At 40.1% G+C, this 25,591-nt stretch overlaps 1 protein-coding gene across 1 annotated transcript in view; it reads left to right on the top strand.

Annotated features, from left to right (window-relative positions):
- The first annotated feature begins 10,518 nt into the window (after positions 1-10,518).
- LOC125353671 (ferritin heavy chain-like) overlaps positions 10,519-25,591 on the top strand; it is a 33,422-nt gene continuing 18,349 nt past the window's right edge. Inside the window, exon 1 of the mRNA XM_048349342.1 lies at positions 10,519-10,611. Coding sequence (XP_048205299.1) covers positions 10,519-10,611 — 93 coding nt within the window. The remainder of the gene's footprint in view (positions 10,612-25,591) is intronic.

Below are 25,591 nucleotides of genomic sequence, written 5' to 3'. Positions count from 1 at the left end.
ACTCCGATTTTGGTACTTCCTAGTAGCTTCAAGATAACAATTGAGTAAAACTCAGTGAGGTCACACATTGCTATGTCTTCAATGCATTAAGGTAAAAGGACAATTGGAGACCATCTTGTCCCACACACAGCCTAAACAAACCTCATGGCCTTCTGCTAGCCGTGTGGCAGGACGTTTTGAGCATCAAAATAAAACATCAACCCAGTTGTTAAGCATTGAAGAGAGGTGGGGGTCATTCCAGTGTGTGGTGACAATGAGGGGTGAGGGCTATAGAGGAGCCTTAGTGTAGAGTGGAGAATGGGTTCTCATCATCCCTCCTTCTGATGTTCCTGAGTGTCCTGGAGAAGCAGAGAGAGCAAAAGCATATTCCTTAGTGGTCCATGCTCTCACAGTCTCTCCAAATGCCACTTAGGTTCTGGTGCTTTGGGACCAATTTTTGGAATACCAAGGGGCCTGAGCCTGATTCCAGCAACAGACTTCTCAGGTCCTGTGAACAGGGCCTGTGAACAGGGAGTACAGTGCAGAATGCAAGGTAGCAGTCTCTTAGAAGCTACTGACACCAGGGATGGGGGTGGCAATAGGATTGGTGACTTTCTATAAACAAGAGGTGAAGATCAGCAGCAAATAACCACAATTTGAATATGTCCTTGCCGGATTCCAAGGTCTGGGGAAGTTTGGAAGCTGAGTAACTTGTACCAAGAGTAGAATCTGTGGTCTTTGTAATGCTAAGAACAATAGATGTTTCTCAGGCAGCTGTCAGCCCTCTGAAAGTCAGAAAATGGCATTCCATTTCTCTCTGGAAGACCACAAGATATAAACCACTGTGCCCAGCCACAAAGTTACTTTGGTTATTTATTTATTTATTTATTTTGGGCCAGTCCTGGGCCTTGGACTCAGGGCCTGAGCACTGTCCCTGGCTTCTTCCCACTCAAGGCTAGCACTCTGCCACTTGAGCCACAGCGCCGCTTCTGGCCGTTTTCTGTATATGTGGTGCTGGGGAATCGAACCTAGGGCCTCGTGTATCCGAGGCAGGCACTCTTGCCACTAGGCTATATCCCCAGCCCACTTTGGTTATTTTTAATGCTTCAAGAATGCTGTCAATCACTGTATCTTATCTGAGTACATTGGAAACTGTATATATTGGTATTAGAACTAGGGAAGTGAAAGGGAATGTCAAAATCGAGACAAAGGATAAAAAGATAAACGACTCCAAAAGCAATACTTGCAAAAACCATTTTGTGTAAACCAACTGAACAACTCATGGGAAGAGAGGAAAAAGGGGAGGGGGATAGGGGGGAATGAGGGAGGAGGTAACAAACAGTATAAGAAATGTACCTAAGGCCTAACGTATAAAACTGTAACCTCTCTGTACATCAGTTTGACAATAAATAAGAAAAAAAAATCAGAAAATAAAGACGTAAAAAAAGAATGCTGTCAAAATGATGTAGAATGCTAATGAGCTGTGATGTGTGATATGTATTATGTGTATGAGTTGTTGTTCCCCATTCAAAATGAAAATTACAATATTTTCTAATATTTCTTGGGCAAAATAGTAATCTTTCCTTTTTAAAACAGTAATGATGAATCTGTTAAATAACTGAGTGTTAATTTTGTCAACTGTACATTTTCTAAGTTGAATATAAAGAAAGTTCTTAAGATGTTTTTATACTAATATTATTTTCAACATGAAAATGATAGAGTGGTGTTAAATGGAAAAGCCTCTAAAGTCATAAGACAAAGAAGCATGGATAAAACATATTGTAAGATATAATTTTATAGTAGAGTTTGAAGAAATCTTTGTAAATAAGTGACATGATTCGACTCCAACACAGGTCTAGACATAACAAGTTGATTGCCTGCATGTATTGATCTCTTGTAGAAGTCAGCATATGCATAAAACAATTTATGTTTGAAACTAAAAATGCAGAATGAAATTTATCTCTTTAATGTGGAACCTGTGTTTGTATTTTTGTTGCACAAATACTCCATTCTGGGTGAAATATCAGATAAACACACATGGAGCTCATTTTCAGTTGAAATGAGATGATTTCTGTTCTTTCTCTTGATATTTATGAAGCAAATAAAAACCTTGATCACATATGTAAAAAGTTGAAAACTATAAGCATTTTTTTTCTAAGTGACCATGCATTCTCCTTTTGTGTTAGAAAACTAGTGTAGGGATATACTGCTAAATCTTTCCTTGAATGGAGACAATTTCATAACAAATTCTTGCTCTTCATTCAAAGTCAAGTTCTCAGATAAGCAAATGATCCAGGGACAGATCCTTCACCCAGCTACACACTCGCAGTAAAAAGGAAAGAGGAGAGTGCTCAGTTGTTATATGGTAAATTATCCAAGAAGCCACATGTTGAAGGATTGAATCTTGGAGTCTTTATTAGAGTCTTCAGGCAGCCAGTTGTTACAAAGGCCTGCAGCCCGCAAATACCTTTAACACCATCAGGAAACAGACCAGAGGGGAAAGAAAGAACAAGGACAATACCAACAAACCAATTCAGCTCCAATGGAGAGCTGACTTGGGATGCCACGGTGACCAGAGTTGCCAGGAGCCAGGACACAGGACACAGGATATGAACACAGAAACATGTGAATGGCATGATGGTGCCTGAGCTGGCCTGGCCCTAAATAAGGTCAGGTCAGGGGGCAAGGTCAAAGGAAGCTTCCAGTCCCAGGCACTTGACTGACAGGTTCAGTAACCCATAGGCCAAGTGACCACCCCTGTTTTCAGGGATGTGAGAACACCCACAGCCTGGGGGCGGGACTTCCCTTCCTCTAGGAATTCAGGCACAACCATCAAGACAAGATGCCAGATAGTACAACTCACCATGTGGCCAATGATGGTGCTGGCCAGATCTCACCTCCTTACTTCATTGGGATGGGCACCTGGTCTACTGAATTTGTTAGTCAAGTGCCTGGGACTGGGAGCTTCCTGTGACCATGTCCAGCTCAGGCGCCATCATGCCACAACCCATGTCTCTCCCTGTTCCTGTCTATCTCTTGGCTCAACTCCGGTCAACATGACATCCCACTTCAGCTCTCCATTGGAAGTGAATTGGTTTTTTAGTATTCTTTTTGTTCTTTCTTTACTCTCTGGTTTGTTTCCTGACAGTGTTAAAAGTATTTGCAGGGGCTGGGGATATAGCCTAGTGGCAAGAGTACCTGCCTCGGATACACGAGGCCCTAGGTTCGATTCCCCAGCACCACATATACAGAAAACGGCCAGAAGCGGCGCTGTGGCTCAAGTGGCAGAGTGCTAGCCTTGAGTGGGAAGAAGCCAGGGACAGTGCTCAGGCCCTGATTCCAAGGCCCAGGACTGGCCAAAAAAAAAAAAAAAAAGTATTTGCAGGCTGCAGGCCTTTGTAACAACCGGCTGCCTTCAGACTGCTAATGGTCTAATAAAGACTCCAAGATTTGATCCTTGAATATGTGGCTTCTCTGATAAGTTACCATATAACAAGTTTTGTTGTGCAATTCTTCCAGGTGGATTTCAGTAAGATTTGAGACTTTCTCAGTTCCCTCTTTTCACCCTCAAGCCCAAGAAACAGGAAACCTTTAGATTTCCTTTTGCAACATGACTTTTTTTTTCTAATTTTCTTTTTTTTTAAAAAATATTTATTTTTATTATCAAACTTAATTACAGAGAGGTTACAGTTTCATACATTAGGCATTGGATACATTTCTTGTACTGTTTGTTACCTCATCCCTCATACCCCCCTCCTGCTCCCCCTTCCCTTCCCCCCCCCTCCCATGAGCAACATGACTTTTTTAAGGGCTTAGTTTCTTTTAAAACCCAATGCTTGAAGTCAAAATATGATACCCAGGGATTTTCAGGGATTGAGTCAACTAGTTCTTGTGGTTGGAAGTATTTGCTTATTAGACTAGCTTCTATAGTCAGTCTTCATCTTCAATACCATCTGACAGGTAGATGTGGAGAGAAAGGAACCAGGAATTCTTGGGGGAAGAAATGGGAATCATGCAGAATCTCTTCAGTCTTATCTGATCTGTTGCTGACACATTATCTTACAATATTCTTTCAGAGTAAAATTTTTTTAATTTTTTTTTTTTTACCAGCTCTGTGACTTCATATTTGGAGAGAGGCGGTTAATAAATTTTAATACTAAGTAACTAGCTTCCTGACATTTTTCATTAAATGCAACTCTTTTTTATTGGCAAATATTAGTTGTGTAGGGACTTTCACTGGGATACTTCCATAGTTCAGTGCACTTTGAACAAATTCACTTCTTTCATGGTATTCCCTTAGTCTCCTTCCTTTCTCCCCACTTTCAAATAGTATTTGGTGGGTTTCAGTATATGTATATGTATATGTATATGTATATGTCATATGTATAGGACATACTTCTCTCCATCCCCTACTACCCTCTCCTTTTCCTCTCCCCTCTGTGGACCTCCCTTCTCTCCCAGGTAATCCTCTTTTGTAAACATGTTCTCATTATTATAAAGGCATTTTGGGCAGGACACAAGGGTTTTTGGATGGGAATGGAGTTTAATTCAAAGCCTTCAATTACTAGGCAAGTGCTATATCACTTGAGCTACACAACTAGGCCCAAACACGTATAAAAAAGCATTAGTGTTTTTTCTTTAAAGGTTCCTATAGCCACAATGTTAAAGATAATTGGCACCTTCACTTGTCACATGGTGGTAATTTGTGAATAAATGCCTCCAATTTTGCTGGAGTAAATGCCACATTTATAACTTGTTTGCTACCAATCAAGCTCAATGAAATAGGATGGCTTAGATTACAAGCTCCCATAAACCCATTGATAAGTGGCTTTCATTGTAATGAAGGGATTTTTTTGATAGCTGTTGCCTTAACAACATGACTCAGAAGATTGTAATTCTGACCCATTAGCTTTACTGCAATTGCTCCTAAGTCTAGGCCTGGATTCCTCTTCCATCTTCTATTCAATCTTCAAATACTGACACATTGGACCAATAGACAAGCATGTAAAACATAAATGCTACTAAGATGTAAAATGAAAGGATATAATTATAAATAAAAGTTACAAAATCATGCAAAACTTTTGCAATAAAATTCACTTCTTCGAATATTCATGGTGTATAGTGTTTATGAAGAAAGTGAAATTGTAAAGATGGGGTGAGGAGTCAGGTAATGGATGGCTTGTCAAAAGGTCATTTGCAGAAGTTGCTTATTTCTGTATTGATACATAGGGGAGTTGAATAATGTCATTTTAAAGACAAACACTGATGCCTTCAGTTTATCCTACCCTCTATAATGTACAATACTTACCAATTGTCAATGACCTCTTATTCTCTGTCAACAAGGGAGAGTATAATTGGCCAAGTAAACAAGGCACTACTGTGTCTGATTCTAAGAGATGGGCTGACTGTTAATAAACTCATAGGGTTGCTAGATGAGTTCACATGGCATTTCAAGTTCCAGCATGTTTCTTTTGTTCAGTGATGATCTGATAAATTCCCTAGGAACACCTTGCAGCTTATAATTCCATGGAACTCTGTTGAGAAACACGGGCTTAGCTCCTACTTTCTGGAAATGAAGTTTGATCATTACAGTATGTAATTGGACCCCTTATTTAGTCTGGGTCAGGGGAGGCTTCTATAAAAATTTGATATTAAACACAAAATCTGAGAAACAGCAAACAGAAAGGAGAGATGGAAAATATGATCCAAGTTTAGAGAAAGCATGTGCATTTTTACTTCCACTAGCATTTTAATATATGGCTTTTAAAATGTTAGTTCTTAGTAACATATCCATTTAACTCCATATTTATTCATACCCATCAAATACTTTGAAATGGAAAAGAAAATGGGTGGACATGGCCATGGGTTCAGATAGAACAGATGGGTCTAGAGTAGAATTAGAATTCTCTCAACCTCAGATACAATTTCCCAAGTTCCTTTGTCATGTTCCAAAGGAGGCATTTCTCTTATTTATTCTGCTGTTGTTTTTGGCAACTGCCTCCATGTGTTAAAGACTATATAGTAAATGTTTGTTCCCCAACAGGGTGCTATTGGGAGGTGGTGGAGCCTTCCAGAAGTGGAGCATAGTATGAGCTCTTCTGATCATCAGAGGAGTGCCCTTGAAGGGAAAGTCTGGACTCTGCCTCTTCCTCTGCTATAAATGTGCACCAAGATGTACTACTGTGTCACTATAGGCTCAATCAGTGTCACCATTGGTCATGGACTGGAAACTTCAAAGCAATGAGGACTAAACCTCTTCCTCCTCCTCCTCCTCCTCCTCCTCCTCCTCCTCCTCCTCCTCCTCCTCCTCCTCCTCCTCTTCCTCCTCCTCCTCTTCCTCCTCCTCCTTCTTTCTCTTCCCCTTCCCCATCCCCTCCTCCTCCTCTTACTCCTTCTTCTTCTGCCTCTTCCTCAAGCAACTCATCTCAATTATTTGTGAGAGCAATGGAAGCTGACAAATGCATGCTCCATGCCTATGTGTGCATGTACTAGGTTCATGCTATTTTACACACAGCGTTTTTGTGTAACAATTTTAACATTGTGAGAATCTATCTCTCCATCTACTAGTCGGATGAGTTATGGAAAACCTGCCTTCTATCTTAGAAAAGGCATTATTGTATCCATCTGGAGACCATGCTTGCCAGGGGACACTTCCTGTTAGAGATGGGGTAGGGCAGGGCTGTTTCTAAGAAAGGTCACTTTGACTTAAGAATTCTTGGCAGTCTTTCTGAACTTTTTTTTTCCAAAGCTGTACTGCACTCTAAGAAGCTTTTGTTTGACCCTTTCCCTTCATATAGGCTTATTCCTGCATTGAGCTTTGACAGCTCTCTGCCTTTCTTGACTTCCTCCTCCATTTCCTTTCAAAGGTTTTGCTTCTCACTAATCAGTAGCATAGCTATAGCATATTGAAAGCTTCCAAAATCACCTAGACAAACACTGATGTCAAAAATAACTAGAGCATAAAGGACTCGAGGCGTGGTTCAAGTTGTAGAGTACCTCCCTTGTAAGGGGGAAACCAAGTTCAAACCACAGTATTGCTATAAATAAATAGTATCTCAGATGATAAAAAGACAAGATTCAGGGCTGGGAATGTGACTTAGCAGTAGAGTGCTTGCTTTGCATACATGAAGCCCTGGGTTCAATTCCTCAGTACCACATAAACAGAAAAAGCCAGAAGTGGCTCTGTGGTTCAAGTGGTAGAGTGCTGCTAGCGTTGGGCAAAAAGAAGCTCAGGGACAGTGCTCAGGCCCTGAGGACTAGCAAAAAAAAAAAAACAAAACAAAACAAAAAACAAGAGAAGCTTCAGACTGAGACTTGCATGTCACGTCTTTGATGAAGGATTGATACCTACAATATGCAAACAAATCTCAAAATTCAGTGGGAGGAAACAGTCTACCTAGTAAATAGATAAAAGACATGGAAAAAATATTTCACCAAAGAGAACACATTGATGGTGAGTGAGCACACCAGATAATGTTCAGCCATTATGAAAACCAGATTGAAACCACAGTGCTAAATCACTCCATACCCACCAGAATGGCACTAGGATACTTGTAAAGCTGTGGAGACACTCTCGATCTGTCTCCATCGCTGATAGGAATATCATGTCACTCTCATTCTGGAAATGATTGGCAGTTTCTTTTCTTTGTTCTTTTAATAAAATTATTTATTTATTTATTTATTTATTTATTTATTGTCAAAGTGATGTACAGAGGGGTTACAGTTTTATATGTAAGACAGTGAATATCATTTTCTCCCACATTCCCCCTCTCCAATTCCACCCCTCCCCAAGTTGTACAGTTTGTTTACAGCATATAGTCTTGTAAGTATTGCTGTTGCATTGGTTCACCTTTTACCTTTTGCTTCTCCATTTTGATGTTCTTCTTCCCTTCCCTAGTTCTGATAAACGTATATACAATACTTAGGGTACCAAAATAAGTTACAGTGACATCAGGGATACAACCATGAGGAAGAAAGATAAAGAAAAAGGCAGAATTTCACATGGTATGGTGAAAAATAACAGCAACAACAAACCTTTTATTTCTATAACTTGGAACTCATTTTCCTTAGCATCATTTTATTTGTTCATATGTACATAGCAATTGAGATACTATGATCTTCTGCTAGGACTGTCCTAGACATGTACTAGTTATTACCAATGAAGGAAACCATAGACTTTGTGTTTCTTTGGGCCTGGCTCCCTACACTTAGTATGAATTTTTTCCAAGTCTTTCCATTTCCTTACAAATGGGGCAATGCCCTTCTTTCTTATAGAGGCATAGAATTCCATTGTGTATATGTACCACATTTTTTGACCCACTCATCTACTGAGGGGCATCTGGGTTGGTTCCATATTTTAGCAATGACAAATTGTGCTGCAATGAACATAGTTGTGCTGGTGACTTTAGTGTGGTGTTGCTTGTGATCCTTTGGGTAGATGCCCAAAAGGAGGGATGCTGGGTCATAGGGGAGCTTTATGTTTAGCCTTTTGAGGAACCTCCACATTGATTTCCATCAAAGGGCCACACACAGAAGGGTGCCTCTAGGAGCAAGTGCTTTGTGTCTTGACATACCAGTCTCTTCTCAGGAAGATTACTCTTAACTTTCTTCTTGTTCTTGTTGTTGTTCTGCTTCCTCCTCCTCCTTCTCCTCCTTCCTCCCTTCTCTTTCTTCTCCTATTCCTCCTTTCCTTTTTCTTCTTCTTTTGTGCTCATCTAGGGCTTGGACTCAGGGCCTGGGCACTGTCTTTGAATTTTTTCTCAAGGCTAGTACTCTGCCACTTGGGCAACAGCTCCACTTTCAGCACTTTTGTGGTGATTAGTTGGAAATAAGAGTCTCATGGACTTTCCTGCCTTGGCTGGCTTGGAAATAGGATCCTCAGATCTCAGCTTCCTGAGTAGCTAGGATTCCAGGTGTGAGCCACTGGCACCTGGCCAGATGATTCTAAGTTCTTTGTCTGCTAAATTGTAGCAGATATGCCAGAAATGCCTATATCCTCATTCCAGAAACTTATTATACTATACTATTGAACTTTGCAATCAGATAATTGATAATGGTATTGCTTTCATGTGATAAGTTATACATTAAATTGAACATTTAAAATCTCATGTTTAAAAGTCACTTATAGCCACATGCTGATGGCTCATGCCTTTAATCTTACCTATTTTGGAGGCTTAGATCTGCAGATCATGGTGTGAAACCAGCCCAGGCAGAAAAGTTTGTGAGACTTTTATCTCTAACCACCAAAAATCCAGAAATGGAGCTGTGGCTCAGGTGGTAAAGTGCTAGCTAGCATTGAGCAAAAAAAGCACAGGAATAGTGCCTAAGCCCTGAGTTCAAGCCGTAGGACACACACACACACACACACACACACACACACACACACACATTTGTGTGTCTCTTTCTCTGAGTGATCCACAAATTGAAAAAAAATTATGCTTCTTGTTAACCCATAAAAATACTGGTTTCCTCAAATGATCTCCTTTATCCCTCATCTACCCTCTCCTATAATGTTTCTCTGCCTCTCAAGAACACTCTTGGTTTAATTAAGTTTTGTCTCTGGAGCTTCTTTTTTTGGCCAGTCCTGGGCCTTGGACTCAGGGCCTGAGCACTGTCCCTGGCTTCTTCCCGCTCAAGGCTAGCACTCCGCCACTTGAGCCACAGCGCCGCTTCTGGCCGTTTTCTGTATATGTGGTGCTGGGGAATCGAACCTAGGGCCTCGTGTATCCCAGGCAGGCACTCTTGCCACTAGGCTATATCCCCAGCCCCTCTGGAGCTTCTTGAGGTCTTTAAGAAGCATATAGTAGACTCTCCTATCAAAGAGTGGATTCTAAAGCATAACAATTGCTCTACCCTGTTCATTGGTCCTTGTCACACCTATTCTCAGGATCATGATAGTCAGGATGCATAATTACATGATTGATTGGGATATGTCTTTTGATACCTCTTCTCCATTTCTATTGTGGGATTCAATTGATTTGTCATTCTTCATCTGGGACCACTATGTGTTATGAGGCCAGGAGACACTGTCATGACTGCCGTTCCCTCTGTGCCTGAGATTCGAACCCCATGGTACTAGTTTAGAGATGGTGGCCAGCTGTTTCCAGTGTGGGAGATGCCTGGAGTTATATGAACTCCCCATCAGAAAGTCACAACTTTGGGAGCTTCCATTTCTACCCAGGAAAACTCATTCTAGTTCCTTAAGGAACAAGATTCAAGGAGTCCTGGATTAAGAAACAAGATTCAAGGAGTCATGGATTATTTATTTTTATGGTCACACAACATTGAAATAAGTTCTGTTGTGGCTTTGGGGTGGGGGGCTTTCTATGGCTCCTCTTAGTGGCTGTTGATTGTTCCCCGTATGTCTTTTCCCTCTTCAACTTGCTCTCATGGATAGAATTGATAAGCTCGTAACCGAAGGACCACAGTCTAGTTGTGACTCTCTGGAGGCATTTGCTTGCTAACTACTTCTAAGCCTGAGGCTGAGGGAGGAAGCTATGATGCTGGCAGCAATCGGAGAGGTAAGGGTCTCTGTAAGCAATGTGTCACATTCTAGAAACTAAGCATGGAGATGGTGCAAGCTCTGTCTGCTCCTTGGTGATGACCTGTTCCCTGACAGGTGTTGTGGAGGAGGTGAGTTTATAAGCAAAGTAAGCATGGATTTATGGTGCCCAGCGTACTCTTTATAAATTATGGCACAGACTATAAGTAGAAACACCAGGGGAAGTAAGAGTATTTTATTAAAATACTCCCTTTTAAGTCAATACTCACCAGATGATGTTTCTCTTCTTCTGCAAGCAGCATTTTGGCAGCATCTACACCTATATCCTTGCAGGTTTTCCTAGAGTCTCAGAAAACACAAATTCTGGGGGAGTAGAAGCCTATTATAGCTAAGTAAGTCTCGAGCAAAATAATATTGAAAAAAGTGCTCCTAGGACAAAAATAAAGTTTATCAAAAGTAATTGACTCTCTTGCTGTGTTTGGACAGCTAATACCAAAATACCATTAGACCAAGTGATAGACAAAAATTTACCTCTGACATGGGTAGAGGCTGGTGAGTTTGGCATTATGGCACTGGCAGGGGTGGTATCTGGTGAGCTCTGAGGCTTGGTACACAGGTCATGCCTTCTGGTTCTGTCTTTCCATGGTGGATATGGTAGGGGATCAGTCTGAGGCCTCTTTGATAAAGACTCTCACCCCACTCATGACTATCTGCCCTTGTGACTGCCCAAAGACCACCCCCAACCATTCGAATGCCATTACCCTGCAGCTTGGGAACTTGAAGAGACATCCAAGTCTTGAGAACACAATCGAGAAGTCTATTCACAGGCCGCACTTTTCTTCTTCCCTTTCTAGCTCCCTGTGACCATCCCCTTTGTTAGCGGAGGAATCTTCCTTTCTGCCACTGACATCTCCTAGTCAGCTTTCATTGATTTTCTTGACAGCATTTTCTTATTTTGGTTCCTCTTCCATTGTTCCGCTTTCCAGATGTGGTCCTGTTTCGTATTTACTCACAGCTTTTTAAAAAGCTGTTTATAAAAAAAAAAAATCACATCAATTGTTTCTTGCTCTTTGCCTCCTCCAGAGAAATTGTAATTTGCAAAGGCTTAATTAGGAGCTTTCAGGATGGTGTGCACTTTAGGATTTTTAATACGTATCATTAGCACAATATAATCCCCAGATTTCCTAGTTCTTCTAAATTTTCTTCCCCAAATCTAGTTCCTCTAGGGAGTTACAATTTCTTAAAATACTTCTCTCTAAAAGAAGTCAGAGGGGAAACCAGATAAACATTACTGTTACATCAAAGTTCCAAGCTTTTCACACACACCCATTTTGGTTGGTTGAAGTTTTTTTCTTTTTTTTTTTAAAGCCAAGAGCTGAAACTCATTTGGATGCTGTTTTCATAATAAGCCATTTTAACGATCACATATGTTGTTATTTTAAGGGCCCATTGTATAATTGAAAGAATCCACTCCGGACTATCTTGGAGTCTTGATTTGTGCGATTTCTTCCTCATTATGCACTAAGTTGTGTATTAATCAGCCTGACTGAATACACGGTCTGTTTTTGCTCACTTTGATTTCTTTTGTGTTTAAAGTTCAGAGTTTAAATTTTTTTTTAGTCCTAAAAATGAAGATGACTGCTTTGAGTTGTTTGTTTGTTTATGACCCCAACTAGATATCTAAACATTTCCAGGCTGCAGAGGAAATAACGAAAAGAAAAAGATGAGAGCGATATCCTGTCAACACATTTGTATAATAATATACAATGGAGCACTTGGAATGAGCAAATTAGGCCAAAAGTTCTCCTCGAGATTGTATGGCAAAGGCATTTGTTTGTCAGTATAGGTTTTACTTTTAAGTAGAGACAGAATGAGAAATCTTATGCATTTTGATTCTGAGTGGTTTCTACTCACTGCCTTCACCCAATTATACTTCATTTCTTTCTGGTTGACTTGAAAGATTCTCTGTTGAAGAGTCTCCTTTCTTGCTATTAATGGGGAAACATATACAAATTTTATTTCAATGCTAAGATGCTAAAACAAATCAAAACCTCACAGCATTTCTTTAATGCAATCTATCAATTTCCAGGGTCTCTCCATACCCAGTAGCATTTAGGAGAGGGTGAGTAAACACAGCAGAACCTGTTCCTCACCTGAGAGAGGAAAATGTTTCTGTAGTTGTAAGAAAAACCACAAGTTAATAGCTTGGTAAATTAGTTGAGTGGTCTAATGTTTTGTGGCCTTGTGAATGAGACACAGAAAAGCAGAGACTATACTGAGTGGAGGGAAAGCATTCTCTCTGAATCAAGTATCCAGGGCCATCTAGTTGCGGACCAATAGTGATGTCTGGTCAGAAATGAAGCTATCTGCTGCTTGAAAAGAGGGAGGTTGTTCAGCAACATTGAAGACTAAAGCTGATGGTCCATGATTGTGTCAGATTTGTTCCTGCCATCCTGGATCTGCCACCAATAGCTGTTTCCATCTATTATTGGATGCATCCTCCCCATGTTGTCTTCATGTACACATGTTCCAGGACTTATTTACTCATTGCCAGGTGAGAATACAAGGATTTTTGAACTCTTTTATTTCTCATTGATAGGAAACATTTGAAACTATCCAATGGAACCCTCAATCTGACATTTTTTCCCCTGATCTTTTAAGGGTTTAACTACATCTCCTAGTGTCTTTTACAGTCTTTTAGTGCCTACTGTGCTACCTGAGATGCTGCACATGGAATATGGCTTGTGGGGGAAAGTGTCTCTATGACTATGTGGCTTTGGAGGAAGTGGCCCCCTGGCCCTTTTATTGGTTCTTGGTATAGTCAGGTTGCTAGTTAGGGATGTTCAGTATACCACTCTACTTGGTCATCATTGCTTGGTAGCTGCTAGTGAGCTCTGGCTGATAATTGCATGGTGTCTTGTTTCTGTAAATGGGTGAGGGCTTGATTAGCTTATTATTCATAACATCTTCAGGGCCTGGGGTAAGACTCCCACGAAGTAGCACATGTTTAAATAGTCTTACTCTTTTACCTTGACAAGTAAGTATTCCTTAATCACAAAATTGAAGAGATAGGTTTAAAACTATGACTGTTCTATGTCTGAGAGTTGGCAATGTAGCAATGATAAATGCATTTATAATGGCACATGCCTGTGTGTTCTATAATCGGGTTCATGAATCTTGGATTGTAACTAAAATAATGCAATGCACAACTCAATAAACTTCTATATTTTCTTTATTTGTTTATTTTCTTGATTTCACTGCAGCAGAATCATTAATTAGGTTGTTATGATGAAGATTTTCATAATTTGGTTCCATTGATAGTCAGGTCAAATGAGACAACTTCCTAGTTCAATAGTTTTTGTGCTCCCCCACTCCCCACACCTTTTGCTTTCATTTGGAGAAATCTTGCTTCACTCAAGAAGTAAAAACCCGGGGCTGGGGATATAGCCTAGTGGCAAGAGCGCTTGCCTCGTATACATGAAGCCCTGGGTTCGATTCCCCAGCACCACATATATAGAAAATGGCCAGAAGTGGCGCTGTGGCTCAAGTGAAAGAGTGCTAGCCTTGAGCAAAAAAACAAGCCAGGGACAGTGCTCAGGCCCTGAGTCCAAGGCCCAGGACTGGCAAAAAAAAAAAAAAAAAAAAAAAAAAAGAAGTAAAAACCCCAGCTGGCTTCAAACTATGACCCTTATATCTCAGCCTCCTGAGCAGCTATGATTATAGGTGTGAGTCTCTGGTGCCCAGCTGAATCTTACAGTTTTTTTTTTGTTTTTTTTTTTTTTTAGGAATGAAAATATATGCTACACAACAGCTTTATAGCTTCTTTTATGGATACTATACCTTGGTGTATAGTTTCTAAGAATGGATTACTTCTTTATTTCTTACTAGAATAATGTTATCTGCCTGGATGTTTGTGACATTCTCTGCCTGCTAAAGTATAGGTTTGGGTGCCAGGTGCCTTTGTCCAAGTCTGGGGTCCAGACTTGGTCTCACAGGTACTGCAGATACCTTCAAGTCTCTGTGTGTCAGCCTCGCCACTCGGCAGCCTCACTCTGGTATCCCCTTGTTCTCTCTCAAAATAGTCTCCTGGAAGGTCCATTGGCTCCTAGCCATTACTTGTGCCTTTGGAAGCCAGGGGCAGCTCAAAAGTGCAAACAAACCTCTCTTATTGTCCACCAACATCCTAACTGCCTACCCGTGGTTAGGGGTCCAGCTTTGGCAAGAACAGCCTGTTGTAAAGCAAGAGCAAGGCTTCTGCAGAAACAGTAAACTGGCAACAGGGGACCCACTGTTTCCTTTTCTTGTTTTCTTTTGTGGGTGGTAAGGGCAAAGGTTTTCTTTTATTTTGTAATTTGAAACACCTATGATTTACACATTTGGTTAGTTCTCCGTATGCCGAATAAGAACTAAAGAGATTTGGAAAAAACCCTTTTGCCTTCCATCTTCCAGACCTGGCTCAGATTTAAGTCATTTACTTCCTCTTCCATTCTCTTTGATTCTTCCTGCAGCCTTGATTCTCAAGCTTGAGCACACCCCAGGGTCACAGAGGGTTCCCTAAACACAGAGTGCCGGTCTTGCCCTCAGTTTCTAACTCAGGAGGGATCAGGTAGAGACTAAGGATTTCCAGCTCTCTGGCAGGAAGGACACAGGGAGAGGGGGCAGTGTGGCAGTTCACAGATGTCCTGATCATGCATATTCAACACCACGCCATCCTTAACAGGTATCCTGACACTGCCATCCACCAGATAGAAGGCCTGTGGGTGGAAATGTAAAATCGTATGGCACACTAACTTCAGTTTTCCAAACGTTTACTCCCTTACGAAGCTCACTGGAAGGCACTTAGCCTAAATATGGTTTGTTCATTAGTATCTTGGGATATTGGTTTGACTTTTCCCACAGATACCAAAATCCATGGGTACACAAGTCTTTAACATCTCCTATAATGGGAACGCTGTGTAAACTGGTGTCATGGGTGTGCAGTTTGGAGAAAAATGACACACACACACACACACACACCTATAAAAATCTGTTCATGCTTGGTTCATGTTCTGAATATTTTTTATTGGGTTTGTGGATATGGGGCCACAGATATAGAGAGTGATAGCACCAGCTTAAGTTGAGGATAGCAATATGAAATTGTAGCGAAATCAATACTTCTACCTCCCATCCAGGCTCTACCCAGCCACGTCAAGAGACTGATACATTCTTGATATTTCAGTGATATATTCTTTCTCTATACTGTTTACCACACTCATTTATATGTGTGTGTACATTTATACACACATGCACATATGTATACCTATGTATACATACACACATATACAAATATACATATATATTTCATATGTATCTCAGTCTTATCTAGGTATTTTTTTAAACTTTGCGCAATTAAAATTTATCACAGAAATGTTGAGACAAAGGATGAACTAATTCAGCAGTGATACTAGACACAATGTTGGAAATGAGCTATACAACATAGGGGGAAGGGGAGTTGGGAGGGAAAAAGTCTGGGAAAAAATGAGGAATAGGGTGAAACTGTACCTGACTTGTGTAACTGTAACCCCTCTGTACATCACCTTCACAATAAATTTAGCAAATGTACACCTTGATATGGAAGGTTTCCTTCCATTTTCATACATAGAGCTTTGGTGGTGATGACTTCATTGATTACTTAATTATGACTCCCTGTGGGGAAAACGTTAATGAAAATACTTGGGAGCACCAAAGAGCACTTTAAAAAATCCAAATGCCAATCTGTTTCTTCTTTAAAAAAACAGAATTGTGTTGCTCAGTAAATCCTTCCTATGAAAGACCTTTGGGAATTTCTATTGTTAAAAAGGTTTGTGGAAGGGAGGAAGATTTTTTTTTTTTTTAGCATGCTCTATCTACATCAATCTTGTTCTCTTGTTTTCCTAACAATGAACAACTATAGAGCTACCAACTTTGAACCAGAAGTAGTACTTAATTGCTTTGTTTTTCAAGCCTCATAATTCAATTTGTCCATTTATTTTTGTCGACTTGCTAATTTAATAGAGGTGTCTCTTCCTCCTGGAGACCATCAGGCTGTTGTGGCGTTGAGTGCCCAGCAGCTGGATTGGACTCGCTGATAAGTGAGAACAGGATTTGGACCTTGTTTCTGCCTCCTACCACTCTGTTTTCTCTCTGCCTTTTGTCCCTGCGAGTGATATGTTAATGCAGCTCATAAATGCACTGCTCTCAGCTGCAGAACACCTCCCTCCTGAAAAGGCAGGGAGCTAATTAACACAGCCACCTCCACAAAATCTGCAGCAGGCACCCCTGGATATTTGTTAGAACCCCTTTGAATCAGGGATGATGACATGCAGAAAAACCCAGAGCTCCAAGAAGACCCAAAGATATAGTGCAACTGAATAAAGGGGCGCAAGTCGTAGCCCCCTGAACTGCAGCTTGGTTAATGTAAATATTGTCCCAAAGATAGATGCTAGGTATGAATAACATAGCCAGTGTTCACAATTGCTGGTCGCTTAAGTATGCCTAAAGAGAGAGACTGATGTGGGAGTCAAGGAGAGGAATTGATAAAGAAGATGAAAGCAAGCCTGCTCAAGTCATTAATACAGCCAGCCAGCCAGCCAGGCTCACTTGCTTTGCCTGAATAGAATAATACATCACTCCTGGACATTCTGAAGAAATGGTGGCTTTCCAGAAAGACATCATGGAGTTGGGGTTTTCAAACCTGAAAATATTTTCATGCCTTCTAAAAGATTTGCAAATGTGCAGAATTTTATAATCCTTTATACAATAAACATAAAATTATTTTCTATTTTCTTTCTTTTTTTTTTTTGAGATGGATTCTTATTATGTAGCCCAGGCTGGCTTCAAATTTATGACCCTCCTTGCTACAGTCTCCCCAGGAGTGCTAGTCATACAGGCATGTGTCATCGTCCCTGTCTCCATTTATTTTAGATGTGACACAGGGCTAAAAGAATCTTCTTGATAAACAGAAGTGTGATTTTTCATATTAAAAAATCATGAATATATGTCATGCCTTTCTTTCCAAATATCTGTTGGCTAAAATGAAAAATTGGTGTCAGACCTCTTATGAAAAGATCTGTGAATGATTTTAAATGAGCAATTATTTGTCTCTAAACATTTTGGTAATTTTATTTCATGACATCTAAGTGCCCCGCCCCGCTTTGGTCATAGGGCTTAAACTCTGGGCCCAGGCTCTGTCCCTGAGCGCTTCAGCTCAAGGCTAGCACTCTACCACCTCAGCCACTGTGCCACTTCTGGTTTTCTGGTGATTAATTGGAAATAAGAGTCTCATGGACTTTCCTGCCAGGGCTGTCTTTAAACCTCCATCGTCAGATCTCAGCCTCCTGAGTAGAATTACAGGTGTGAGCCATTGGTGCTCGGCAAACGTTTTTAATGTATGTGTAACAAGATCTTGCTGTTGTAGCTCAGGGTGGTCTTGTACTTGTGATTCTCCTGCCTCAGCCTCCAAGGTAGCTGGATTACAGGTGTATACCACCATGCTAGCTTAATCACCTTTTGTTCTTGAAATGTTTCATCAATACCTACTTTAAGTTTAGTGACAATATGATCTTCATTTGCCCCAACAGTTCAATGATAAGACTAGAATGTTATCATAAAAATCTCACATGATTTAGTAAAACACAAAGTAAACACACACACACACACACACACACACACACACACACACACATACTCCAAAGCTGTAGTATTCATTAGTGCAGAATTTACAGTATTTAACTTCCAGTGGAAAGCTGTAGGTTTGTAGGCACTATCTTAATTTTTGTGGAAAACTTTCGTTAATTTTGAACTATGTCCCAAATGCTCCAGAGTTAGGTAAGGAAATGGAATGGAGGGTGGGCCAAGACTCATGGGCCTCTGTGTCCTGCCCCACAGTGTGAGTGCCCAGCGGGCGGGGGCCATTGCATCGTTTCCTCCCAATTCTCCCCTGAAGAGAGTCACATTCAGTCCTTTCCAAATCAAGAGGACCTTTCCTTCCACTTAAACTGTTAAAAAATTAGGGATTTTTTTTAATCCCATAAGACATTATTAAATAAAGGTATGAAATTCAGTGTCTCAAATTAAAAGTAAGTTCCTTCTAAATCTACTGAATTAAAGTTAGTGTCAAAGATTCAGCATTTATATCTAATGCCAAGAAAAGGGTAGAGGGGGAAAGAAAGCAAAAGATAATAATCAAGTCAGGCTCTATAACAGAAGGCCTTAGTTTCTGTCCGGAGGGACATCTTTTAATATAGTCCCTTAAAAATACATGCATTGCTACATTTTTCATTAGCCTTAATTTTTTCATCAATCATGTTAATTTATACAGAGGGCACTTAATAATAGCTAATTAACACTTATGACTTTTGAAATTAAAAGACCTTTGGAGAGATTACTGCTGATTGGGGAAAGGATTTTTTTTCCCTGTTCCTCTATTTTTAAGGGGAAGAAAGAGAACTAGTGAGAAGGATGACGCTTTGGTTAGGACAAGGCCTCCTTCTTCCTTCACTGATCACTGGCCAATGACACTGGCCTAAGCAGGCAGTGAGACATGATTCAATTGAGCATTACCTGTGCAGAATCAAATAAAAAGTCAAAAAGAAAATCAGCATGTTATTTAAGTAGATGGAGACCAAAGGCACATTTATAAGTGATACAAAACAATACCAACACTAAACAAAAGACTTTGTAAGCTGGTTAAGTATTCTGTTGGAGTAAAATAAATTGCATGAAGAACTGGAATCCACCCACTGAAAGTTTTAGTGAGGGATGGGCTGTATAATAATTGCCTTATCCACTAGGAGAGGTTGCTGAGTTTATTGTCTCTGGGGCATGTTACTCAGATGTGCTTGCTTATATCACCCCAAAACCACAACCTTGCACCACAGAAGAATATTTATTCCCCAAACTGTCCCCTGAAAGTGTATCAGTATGGACATAATGTCTTGGTTAAATACTTGCTTTATATGATTAGATTGTGTATGTAGACACGTGTGGATGTATATATACATGCATGCATACATATAATACACTCAATACTATATACATAATATTACATACATAATGTAGTTACGTATATATATATATATATATTTCTCTCTGAATTATTTATTTCATCCACCAGTAGATGTCTCCCTTCCCTGACTGAAGGTCTAAATCTGTAAGACTGACTGAGATTTTCACCAAATCTAGGTTTTGTATGAATATAGGAATCACATTTTAACAGGGAAATGTTCAATACAAACCACCTGTCACTCATATCGGTATTTAAATGCCTACTGTGTGTGCTGCATCTTTCAGAGGAACAATGTTGCTTTGGGGAAGTTCAATGAAGTGATTACATAACAGATTCTCAGCTTTCTCAGATCCTTTGAGTATTTTTTTTTTTTTTTTTGGCCAGTCATGGAGCTTGGGACTCAGGCTCTGAACATCAACCTCTTGAGCCACAGCACCGCTTCCGGCTTTTTCTGTGTATGTGGTGCTAAGGAATTGAACCCAGGGCTTCATGCATGCTAAACAAGCACTCTACTGCTAAGCCACATTCCCAGTCCTCCTATGATTATTTTGACTTATGGTTTCTATGGAGCCCAGGAAGCATTAGTAACTTTCTCAAAGTATCTAACCTCATTTTAGGAGATGTATAAATCTAAAGGATGGAAAGCCAGACTGAGGAAATAAAGTGTCCTTCTGAATTTAAACATTGACTTGATGATCTTACACATTTACTTATATGTAAAAACAAAATTATCACTTTTTGAGAGCTCCTTTAGGTAGGTTACTATTCAAAGAGGTATAAATATTTTCAAAGATATTTATGGTACTAATAAACTCTGCTGTCAGCACTAGAACCCGTCACTAGTTCAATGCCTCTTAGACTATGCTATGGCACATACTGAATGTTTTCCCCCTGTAATAGCAGCAATAGTAGCTCGATAGGCACCCATTTTGGTTGCTTATGACAAACAACATCTCTGGCATTGAAGTCTAGAGTTTGGAGCTAGTAGGCAAAAATGCTCTTCAACCTTCTGAACATTTGGCAGTGATATTACTTACTACACCTGTCCACTGGTATGTTGCTGTGGTAAAGTATCTGCAGTTGGGTACTTTATAAAGAAGTTTATTCAGCTCATGATTCTGATGGCCAGAAGGCCCAAACATGGCATCTTGTGAGGGTTTCTTCGGCTGCTTCCTAATGTGTTAAGAACACCAAGCATGGGATGCACGTGTGTGTGAGTGTGTGTGTGAAAGTAGCATGGGGGTGCAGGTGTGTGTGAGTGTGTGTGTGAGAGTGGCATGGGGGTGCAGGTGTGGGTGAGTGTGTGGGGGTGAGGGTGACGGGTATGGGTGAGAGTGAGTATGCATGTGGTGTGGTGGTGCAGGTGTGTGTGTATGAGTGAGAATGAGGGTATAGGTATATGTGAATGTGTGTGCATGAGAGTGGAATGGGAGTACAGGTGTGGATGAGTGTGTGTGAGTGAGAGTCGCATGGGGGTATAGGTGTGGGTGAGTGTGTGTGAATGAGGGTGGTTAGAGGGTTCAGGTGTGGTTGACTGTGTGGGTGAGGGTGGTTTGAGGGTACAGCTGTGGGTGAGTGTGTGTGTGTGTGTGTGTGTGTGTGAGGGTGGCAATGTGAATGCAGGGGAGGGTGTGTGTGTGTGTGTGTGTGTGTGTGTGGCATGTGAGGGCAGGGGACAGTGAGTGTTTGTGTGGGTGAGAGTGGCTTCACTTGATAATAACCACCTTTTGTGGGAACTCCCGCAAAACCCAGTCCCCTATGTGAGATCTGTATTTATACACTTTTGACCTAATTACCTCCCCTGCTTCTTGAAGTCCTCACCACTACCTCTCACCACCACCTCACCGACTCAAGTTTCCAGCACACAAACTGTTAAGACACCATGTGTAAAAACACATCCAAACAATAAGACTCACAATCACTTCTCTTCTCTGAACACTGGTCACAGCACGGATGAATGAACAGGCTGATAACTATTCTTATATCTGCAGTATGAAAATGATGGTAAGAAAGATCCTCTGTGACCTAGGATTCAGATCCAATGCTGCTGTGATGGGTTTGTCCATGGAGCTGTCAGAACAGAATCCATCAAATGAACACACTTGCGTCTACAAGATTAGATCATTTTCTTCCTGGAATTTGGCACCCATTTTTTCTTAAACTAATGTTGAGTGCCTATGGGGATGATGGAAGGCGAAATTCCTAGGACAACTTCTGGTTGTCAGTGGTATTGTTGAGGTGATGAGCTTTGCTTTGTTCAGATTTTCAAAGCTTTTATTCCTCCATATTCAGTTAAATCAGAGAACCAGTTAAGATAAATGTAGACTATCATATGTGAATGTCTATTTTCCACATGCTTCCAAACACTCCTCATACCCGGTTGGTCTCTCCTAATGCTATTTCTGCAGGCAGGTAAAGCAAAACTATAGTAAATAATGCTACAGTGAACATGGTTGTGCTGCTAGCTTTAGTATGGCCCTCTTTATGATCCGTTAGGTAAATGTCCAGGGTAGGGTTTCTGGGTCATAGGGGAGCTCTATGTTTAGCCTTTTGAGGAACCTCCATACTGCTTTCCAGAGTGGTTGAATGAGTTTACACTCCCATCAACAGTGTAATAGGGTTCCCTTTGGGCCACATCTCACCAGTATCTGTTGTTATTAGCTTTCTTGATAATGGACATTCTTATTAGGGTGAGGTGGAATCTCGATGTTGTTTTAATTTGCATTTCTTTTATGGCCAGAGATGTTGAGCATTTATTTATGTATCTATTTGCCATTTTCATTTCCTCTTCAGAGAAGTCTCTAAGTCTTCAGCCCACTTATTAATGGAGTGGTTGTTTCTTTGAGGATTTGTTTTGGGGGAATGTACTTTTTTTTAGTTCTTAGCATATTTTAGATATGAGGCCCTTGTCTGTTGTATGGCTAGTGAGGATATTCTCTCAATCTGTGGTCTATTTATCTTGCTAGCTACCTTTGCCATGCAGAAGCTCTGCAGTTTAATCCAACTCAGTAGATGAATGGATCAAGAAAATGTGGTACATCTACACAATGGTATTCTATGCTTCCATCGTAAAGAATGACATTGCTCCATTAATAAAGAAATGGAAAGGCTTGAAAAAAAAGCATACTAAGTGAAATGAGCCAGATCCAAAGAAACATATATCCTATGGTTTCCCTCATTGGTAATAATTAGTATATCTCTAGGGTAGTCTTAGCAGAGGATCACAATAGCGCAATAGCTATGTACATATGATCATATAAGATGATGCTAAGCAAAATGAACTCCAAGACATGAAAACAAGAGATTTTTAATTGTAGTTGTTATTTTTTTGTGGTTTCCAGAGTGATTTATTCATTAAAATCTATCCAATGCGCCATCAGCAGTGGTCCTGTGTGTATTGTGCTGATAAATAGACACTGACTGAGAAGATTTAACAAGTTCGTCATTTAATAAGTCTCAATTCATTTTTATCACATGGTATTGTACATGGTCATCTGTTGAAACAGATTTCTTTTTAACAGATCTTAGTTTAAAAAAGTCATAGACACTGTGAGTTGTATAAACTGGTGGACAGCAAGTTAGTTCCTTTGTTCTGACTGACAAGCTTAAACTTCACCGTAGAATAAAGAATGTAGACCACAGAAAGCATAATCGGTCACTCGTATAGAACGGTATAGTTTCTATAATTTGAAGCTTTCTGAATGGACAGGCTCAGGCCTGATCCAACTGTAAAAAGATTACTTAATGAATAGACTATATGGAAATTGTACAAAATGTTATTAACTTTAATCATTAATAGTTTAAACAGTACTATATTTCTAACTGCTATTCAAAATCCAAAGCCTCTGAGCCCGGGTGTCGGCTGTGGGCAGCTTGCCCCGCCCGGCCCGTGCTGAGGGGCAGAGGCTTTGGCATTTAAAGAATGGCTTAAGTTGTCAAGAGGATGTAGTTGTTATTTTTAATGTACTATGTAAAATTATTTATTTTTTTCTTGCATTTTTATTCCCTAAGGTTTAGCTGCTGCTGTTATTGTATTCGATTTTTGTACCCTGGGTATTGTGTATAAGTTTATCTAAATTGGAGAAGGGAATGGGAACACCAAAATGGTGAGACAAAGGATAAAAGGGAACTAGTGCAATAGTGATAATCACAAGACAATATGTTGGAAATTAACTGTACAACTTTGCTGGGGAGGGGGTTGGGGGAGGAGTGAAAGTGGGAGGAAAATGGAGGAGGAGGTAACAAGTTTGACAAGAAATGTACTCCCTACCTTATGTATGTAACTGTAACTACTCTGTATATCACCTTGACAATAAAATTAAATTAAAAAATAAAAATCAATTTGAAAGACAAAAAAAAGAAAGAAAAGCAAAATTAACCTTTCCAGAAGCACTTTTGTTTGGTGACAAAACTTACTGTCTGCCAACAGTTACCAAAATAACAGCCCATACAGCTTTGGTTCATCCTGTGTTCATTTGGGGAAACACTTTGGCAGCTGATTGATAGGCTTGATTGTTTCATAGTCTTCCTACCAGCCAAACATAACACGTGGCAGATGATCAAAATTAATTTGAGTTCAACACATGGTATAAGGTCATTCAAAATTAATTTGGGTTTGATCTTTTTTTGAGAATTTTATGATAATTCTTTACAGTTATATTCTTCAATACAGTAGCATCCAACCATGTGTGGCTATTTAAATCCAACTTAATGAAAATTAAATAGAATTTAAAATTTATTCCATCCATTGCACTGGCTACATTTCAAGTGCTTAAAAGCTACATGTAGCTATGAGTAACTGTATTGGACAGAGCAGAAATAGAACATTTTCTCTTTTTTTCTCTTTCAGTACAGGAGACTAAATTTAAGATCTTGCCTTACCATTTGAGCTACACTGTCCAATAATTTTGCTTCTTAATTTGTCTTCAAGATAGGGTCTCATATGTTTTTCCCAGGTGATCTTTCCCTTCTGCTTCCTAAGTGACTGGGATTATAGGCATAAGGCTTTGCATTCAGTTACATTCAGTTACATTTGGTCATGTAGTTTTTGGTAATGTGGTGTCAAACCATCTAGGGTTCAAAAACCACAGCCTTGTATCATAGAAGAATGTTTCTTCGATGGACTCTATGGTTTCCCTCATAGGGAATAATTAGCACAGGTTTAGGCTAGTCACAACAGAGGATCACAAGAGCCCAATAGCTATGCCCTTATGAAAACTAAGATGATGCTAAGCGAAATAAACTTCATGTTATGGAAATGAGTGTTATATCACTGTTGTAATTACCTTCAACATGCCATGTGAAACCATAGGTTCTTTTGTTGATGATCCTCTTGTGTCCCCTTCCTGTGGTTGTACCCGCACTATCACTGTATCTTATCTGAGTACATTGGAAACTGTATATACTGGTATTAGAACTAGGGGAGTGAAAGGGAATATCAAAATCGAGAGACAATGGATAAAAAGACAAACGACTCCAAAGCAATACTTGCAAAACCATTTGGTGTAAACCAACTGAACAACTCATGGGGGGAGAAGGACTAGAGGAGGTGGAGGGGGGAATGAGTGAGGAGGTAACAAATAGTATAAGAAATGTACCCATGGCCTTACACATAAAACTGTAACCCCTGTGTACATCACTTTGACAATAAATAAGTAATTATTTAAAAAAAAAGAATGTTTCTTCGTTTGGTGCCCAGGAATCCCAGGAAAATGTCCAGTGGAAAAGAAGAAACCTTGGAAACTGCCTGAAAGGAATGATTTGTTCACAGATCTAGAGGACAATGGGTTGAGGGTGGGCTAGGGACTCATTACATTCCTTAACCAGTTACTGGTGTGTATTTTGTAATTCTGTATGGTAAACAAGTTAAAAATTGTTCATAGTGGGCCGGGAATATGGCTAGAATGCTTGCCTAGCATGCATGAAGCCCTGGGTTTGATTCCTTAGTACCACATAAACAGAAAAAGCCAGAAGTGGCACTGTGGCTCAAGTGGAAGAATGCTAGCCTTGAACGAAAAAAGCTCAGGCACAGTGCCCAGGCCCTGAGTTCAAGCACTAGGACTGGCAAAAAACCCCACAAAAAACCA

This window comes from Perognathus longimembris, chromosome 6 (genome assembly GCF_023159225.1).
Source record: "Perognathus longimembris pacificus isolate PPM17 chromosome 6, ASM2315922v1, whole genome shotgun sequence".
Taxonomy (NCBI): domain Eukaryota; kingdom Metazoa; phylum Chordata; class Mammalia; order Rodentia; family Heteromyidae; genus Perognathus; species Perognathus longimembris.
The sequence above is the reverse complement of the archived record's forward strand: the minus strand, read 5'-3'. Positions and strand labels throughout refer to the sequence as shown.